The sequence below is a fragment of the Colossoma macropomum genome, unplaced genomic scaffold (genome assembly GCF_904425465.1).
Source record: "Colossoma macropomum unplaced genomic scaffold, Colossoma_macropomum, whole genome shotgun sequence".
Lineage (NCBI taxonomy): Eukaryota > Metazoa > Chordata > Actinopteri > Characiformes > Serrasalmidae > Colossoma > Colossoma macropomum.
The window spans coordinates 6,177,112-6,184,105 of NW_023494805.1; the positions used below are offsets into that span (position 1 = coordinate 6,177,112).

General features: G+C 39.2%; 1 protein-coding gene across 4 annotated transcripts in view; it reads right to left on the reverse strand.

Moving 5' to 3' along the window:
• The window catches only part of LOC118825932 (NACHT, LRR and PYD domains-containing protein 12-like), a 32,797-nt gene extending 26,984 nt beyond the window's left edge, over nt 1-5,813 (reverse strand). For 3 of the 4 annotated variants that reach the window (XM_036596797.1, XM_036596796.1, XM_036596794.1), the window contains exons 1-3: nt 5,724-5,813; nt 3,093-3,197; nt 1,237-1,314 (exon numbers count right to left, since the gene is read on the reverse strand). In XM_036596797.1, coding sequence (XP_036452690.1) covers nt 1,237-1,314; nt 3,093-3,139 — 125 coding nt within the window. In that variant the 5' untranslated portion in view covers nt 3,140-3,197; nt 5,724-5,813. Of the gene's footprint in view, nt 1-1,236; nt 1,315-3,092; nt 3,198-5,474 lie in introns of all 4 variants that reach the window. The other variant, XM_036596795.1, reaches the window with a different exon arrangement.
• Between the last annotated feature and the right edge of the window lie 1,181 nt (nt 5,814-6,994).

Sequence of the window (6,994 nt, forward strand, 5' to 3'; positions counted from 1 at the left end):
TATGAAAACAGATTGTCTCTGTTAAAACTCTAAAATGCAAAAAGAAACCATATATAAACAGGACCTAGAAACACTGCCACCTTCTCTGGGCCCGAGCTCATTTAAAATGAACTGAGGGGAAGTCCTGTGGTCCGACAAATGAACATTTGAAATTCTTTTTGGAAATCATGGACACTGTGTCCTCTGGGCTAAAAACCACTCAACTTGTTATCAGTGCCCAGTCCAAAAGCCAGTATTCATGACGGTGTAGGGGTTCATTAGCGCACATGGCTTGGGTGTCTTGCACATCTGTGAAGGCACCATTAATGCCGAATGATATAAACATGTTTTGGCAACATATGCTGCCATCCAGACAACGTCTTGTTCAGGGAAGGCCCTGCATATTTTAGCAAGACAATGACAAACCACATTCTGCATGTATTACAGCAGCATGGCTCTGTGGCTCTCATATTTGGGAAATGGGGTTGCAGATACATGCTCTGAATATATAAAAAGCAGTTAGATTTTGGTCAACAGCTTCAGAATCTTCATAATAAGTTTGATGGCTCTAGCTTGAAAGTTAGTGGGTTTCAGTGGAATTATGGAGGGATGTAAACACAGACAGCCACTTTAGAGGATCTGACTTTATTTATTTAAATATATACATATATATACTATATTACAGGAACAAGAACACTGATATACAAGTAAGGGATGGAAAGCAAGGGATGAAAAATGAGGAATAATGGATGAATGGTGGAATGAAAAGCAGATGAGTACTATGTCTCAATACTCCATAGAAAGTTTGGTGGTTTTGGTCTTAATGTCATTAAAATAAGAGCAGTTTGAAAAAATCCCCATGTAAAACTAAAAGGGAAATTGGATGAATTAAGGGATGGAAAAGAGGGAGGAACTCAAGTACAAGCAACTTTGCCAAGCCAACTGAATGTTCTGAGTGAGAGTATAAGACGGAACAATATCAGTTAAAAACATGATAGTGGAAACTCTTTAATTCTGCCGCACACTGCAGAGCTAGTTATACAAATGTTCACAGCGTAGCTACACTGTAAAAACATGTGGTGTCTCACCTTAAAAAAGTTAGTTACCAGGCTTCATAACATTCTGAGTAAACTGAATGTCTAAGATTAGGATGGCAGAGTGTAAGACACACAGTCTTGTTCTGTTAAGTTACTATTAGATATTCAGTTAACTCATTCGAAATCATTCTTTACAGTGTAAGGAAATCAGTCACATTACCTGGTGCTTCCGATGTCCCTCACACACTCATTCAGAAGTTCTCCAAACATGGCTGAAAGGCCTTTGTGAGTCAATGTGCTGTTCAACAGAAACATTTAAAACATCACAAATGGTTTTTACTGAAAAATGCCTTTCTTTTGTAAAAACAGATAAATCTTCTGCCATTTTATATATACAGGGAGATTCATTCGAAAGAGGCCCCAAATATTCTGTATTAACTCTCGCTAAGATAAGCAATCTGAGCAAAACAACGTGCAATGTGCTCCTCAGTATATGGAGCTTCAAACAAGCCAGGATGCCCCTGCGTCGGAGCGATGAGGTAGGCGCCGGACAGCTGTCCCAACATTTAACCTCCGTTTGCAACTTCGGGTGCATACCTCCGTACCCCTTCATGTGTCTGGCTGAAAATGCAGATCACTTCCAGCATCAAATGTAATGCAATTGATTACACCTACGTTAAGGTATGTAGCGTATTTTTTTGGTCCAGATTGCTTCAACCTAACAGGAGTTACAGCAGAATATTCGGGGCCTCTTTCGAGTGAATCTCCCTGTAGTATCTTACACTACTGCCTCCAATTTGCTATTTTGGTGGTCATATATAATTATGTTATTACTACTATACTTATTGTTATTATTTTAACATATATTACTGTTATTGTATTTGTTGTTATAAAATTATTATTATTTATTATCATTATTATTATTATTGTTAATATTTATTATTGTATTTAATAATTATTATTATAAGTAGTATTAATAGTAGTGGTGTTATTGTAATAATACTGATTATTATCATTATTTTTGTAACTTATCTACAGGCCGTTCACAAGATTTGTGTTATTAGGTTGAATTTCCTTAAATATTTTTGATAATGTCAAGACATGATTGAAAATCTCCAAGTACATCATGCAATGTTTGTGCAGAATACCTCTTTAAAGAAAAGCAACACTCAGTAAGTGAAGAAGGCAAGAACATAATTTAAAAAACATGGGGCAGATGTGTCCCTTGTTCTCCTAAAAAGCTGCACTAGTGCTAGAAACTATGGCCTGGGCTGAACTTCTCTAGGATGATACAGGACCATGCACAGAGCCAGGCCTCATGAATGGGGCATCCAAAAACCACAGTGTAAAAAAAAACAGGTAAGGAAAATATGGGGCAAAAAATGTATGGAAGATGTGTTCAAAGACCCCCCACATTCAGGACAGAATCAATAGGAGAGCCACATTTTCAGCAAATCACCAAAAGTCTACCCATTTAGAAAATGTATTGGTAACACTTTACTGTAGGGTGCTGTTCATAAGGCTACATGACACCTACCTAAAGTTGTCATTACAACTGACATAACCCTACATAACTTTTTATAAATGCTTATTACAACATGAGTCATCTGTCATAATGGCTACTTTAGCTGACTTTGATCAAAATTGGCAAATGTAATCTTTACAGTGAATGACGCTTATTGACGCGCATTTATAAATAGTTATGTAGAGTCACGTTCTCAGTTCTCATGATAAGCTTATGTAAGTGTCACGTTGCCTTATGAACAGCACCCTAGAGTAAAGTGTTACCAATGTATCTTCTCAAATCATTCAGAGCATCCCTGAAATACAGCCAGTGCATAGTGATGCATGCAAACTCTTCTATGTCAACCAATGTAGCCTTTTATGTTGGGTTCACACAGCAAGCGGTAGCAGCACACACATCCTTTTTAGTTTAAAAAGCACAACTCCACTGCTGAATGTAGGAGGCTCCTCCACTATCCTGCCACTCTTCATGGACTCATAGCTGGGAGATGAAGATGCCACTCTTATTCTCTAGCTCAGTATATTTTTAGCCAGTGAAAGAAAACTACTTACTTTGGGTCAGAGGTTCCTCCACCACAACTGGAGTTATGAGGCTCCATTATGGAGCTGAAATTCTTAGGAACACAGCCAGAGAACTGAGATGCTGCTCTTTGACCTCTGTGAATAAAGAGTTAGAGTGAGTTTTTAAGACATCAGATAAAGAATATCAGAAAATATTACTTCGATGTTTGTTCATGTGTGCTGAATGTAAACAAATGTTACAAATGCTAATTAGTTTTTAACACACTTTTTCACCCCTAGGTGTCACAAAATGCTACCAAAGCTGGGGAGAGTGATTGCTAACTGTCGTGACACAATGGGTCTAATTCACCAACTGTTCTTTTGAAGCAATTTCTTCTTAAAACCCACTTAAGCATTTTTCACAAAGATTCTGACAGTCACTAATGTTTTCTTATTTGGGATTTGTTCTTAGGTAAGAACAGAATCTACACAATTAAGAGCACAAAGATGAGAACAGTTCTGTGCTATAAGAACATGTCATGAATCTGACATAGACATTTTGGCTACGTTCACATTAACAGGTTGAAGTGGCACAAATCCGATCTTTTGCCCTATTGTGACTCAGATCGGATGTTTTCAGAGCTGTGTGGATGCAAATCTGATCTTTTCAAATCCGACCTGAGCCACTTTCATATCTGGTCCTAGAACGGATACGTATCCGATTCAAGGCCATGCGACCTTAATGTGACACTCAGATCAGAATTCATGTGCTTTTTTCCACTTCGCTTTGCGCCATCATTCAGTGTTACCATGGCAACAGCGCCAAACAGAAGTTAAAGCCTGTAAACGGTGGAAAAGCAGCTCATCTCACCTTTTTCTCCTTCGTCTCGCTCTAATAATGAACCTGAGAGCTGATCAGAGTTAATTATCTTCACAGCGAAGCTCGTTCTGCTCGTTAGTTTGTGCTGATGATGCACATGTGACGTTACTGAGTAGGATGTGTGCATGCGGGTCATTTCAGGACACCGGTTCGTTCACATTAATGACAGATTTGAATTACTTATGTGAACCCTCGTGTCAGAGAGAACGGATTTGAGCAAAAAACTGGATTTCAGCAACGAGGCTTGCAATGTGAACGTAGCCTTTCTTAGGACCTTTCTCAAGAACACATTTGAGGAAACACTTAGGAAGACATTGCCGAATGGGGCCTAAAGTTAAGCCACTTGTAGGAGAATGACAACAGCTAATTCTGTTAGGTCAGCTAACAGACAGCCACACTGGCTAGCAGGAGAGTGATGGGGAGAGATGACTATCCTACCAACCAAGGGAAGTGAGGACAACTACTTTCAGTCACAGATGACTGTGGCATCTTCTCAAATCTCCTGATGATATGGCGAACACTTGGGAGCTGCAGCACTGCTGTGTATGATCCACTCAGACTAGCACACCACCACCACGTCAGTGTTACTGCAGTGCTGAGAATGATCCACCACCCAAATAGTACCTGCTCTGTAAGGGTCCATGGGGGTCCTGACCACTGAAGAACAGGGTAAAAGGGGGCTAACAAAGTATGCAGAGAAACAGATGGACTACAGTCTGTAACTGTAGAACTACAAAGTGCACCTATATAGTAAGTGGAGCTGATAAAATGGACAAATAGCGTAGAAACAAGGAGGTGGTCAGAATGTTATGCGTGATCGGTGTATTTCAGTCCGTTCACAGAAAAAAAAACACGATTTTCACATGTGAAAAGTCACATTTGGTTTTTAGACACCTGATTTTGGACCCATGTTATTAAAAAAGTGTTATCACACGAAGGTACACAAAAAGGTATGATGACATGGGAAAAATGGATGATTACGTGCTTTTTCAGACCATGATGGTCACATCTGATCACATATTACTCAAGTAATGTTGCAAGTGTTAACTGGTGATTACACTGGAAAATGAGCAAGTGAAAAGTAATTCCGACTGTTTTTGGTACATAAAATGCCATTCTTGTAGAACACCTTTAGACCCCATTGGGAAACAATCAAATGAATGTGGAATCAGTCCCAGAACACCTGTTAAAGCATTAGAACCCTTTACACTGTGATATGAACCCATCAGCAAAACACAGAATACCATTAGTGACTGTTAGACCCCACCAGGAACCAGCAGCAGCTCCTTATCTGAATTTATCATGTGTCAATCAAAAGGCCAGTACCTGATAAGAAAAACCATTGAGCTTTCGAATATATGAGCTTATTAATATATGAGCTTATTAATAAGTAATTACCTTATTTAGCCCTTCTGCAAGACTCTCAGGAAGTATTTTGTATAATCTACCCAGCAGTTGAGGAAGACGTGAAGTAGACACAGGAAACAGGCTCAAGACCCACTTGCACCATCACAGCCTGTGTTATTAGTGCACATCGTTAGCAGGACACTTACCTGCAGTGAGTAACCGCTGTACTGGCGTGTCCACTACAGTGTACACTACACTACATGACTCTGAATGTCCTCGATGGACCGTCTGTGGTGTGTGTCTCCTCCATAACAGGGATGTGTTGGTCGTTTTGTGGGCAGAAATGGAAAACTAACTGCGGTTTCCCTTAAAGCTGCCGTGAACTCGTGTGCGCTATTTTCAATCTACACGTCAGTAAAACACGTCATCGCTGGTTAACCACGTTATAAACTCACCATGTGATGTCCAGAATCCTCTCCGTCCCTAACGCCGTCCGGTTACTGGTACTTTCGGTTTTGTCTCGGTAAGGAAGTTCCGCTCTGCTGCTTTTTAGGAAAGGTCTTCAGGCTCCTCTCAGGGGGCGGGGTTGTGGCAGACTCAACCAATTAAAAGGCTGATCCAACTCGTCTGCGCGACAATACTAACCAATAGAATCGCTCTGTTGCTGGTTTTAGGTTCTGCCACTGGAAACGTTAAAGTCCCTGTAGCGTTAATATAGGCTAGTTTTGTGCATTTGTTTTTGATAGATTTATTCAAAATAAAGGAAATCAACAAGATATTTGTTTAATTTCTGTTCATGTTCATGATGGTTTCATTTTGTTCTTAAAATTTCTTAAAAAAAAATAGAGACTTACAAAGTCAAAAGAGTACTCTCTTTAAAAAGATGCTTCTTTAGGGGTTCTTTTGTAAAGACAATGGTTATTTATACAACCCCATTTCCAAAAACGTTGGAAAAATAGGATGCAATGATGTGCAAATCATGTAAACCATATTTTTAATGGAAAATACTACAAAACAAATGTTGAAACTGAGAAATTTTATTGTTTTTTGAAAAATACATGCCCATTTTGAATTCGATGCCAACAACATGTTCTAAAAAAGTTGGGATGGGGGCATGTTTACCACTGGGCTGCATCACCTCTTCTTTTAACAACACTCTGCAAGTGTTTGGGAACTGAGGAGACACTGCTGTAGTTTTGAGAGTGAAATGTTTTCCCTTTCTTATTTGATGTAGGATTTCAGCGGCTCATCAGTTCAGGGTCTCCTTTGTCATATTTTTAATTTCATAATGCTCCAAATGTTTTCAGTGGTGACAGATCTGGACTGCAGGCGAGGATGTCTTGTATATGAGAATGTCTTTTTACTTTTTTGAAAGGGCTCTATACAGCACCAAAGGGATTTTCCTATTTTTGTGATATCAAGCTTATAACAATAGAAGAACCCTAGATAGTAATAATAATTAATAATTAATCAATGATAGAGATAATTAGGTTAACCTCAGTTCATCTGCATAATTTAAGTGTTTTTAAAAATTAAAAAAGGTATAAGTAACTTTCTGATATCAAGTAATTAGCACTGATGCATGACTGCTGCCACAGGAGCCGATGGAATAGACTAGAGGCGCACAACTCCGGTCCTGGAGGGCCGGTTTCCAGCACAATTTGGAGGTTTCCCTGCTCAAACACACCCACTTAACCTGGCAATTATCAGATAAGTGTAATCAGGT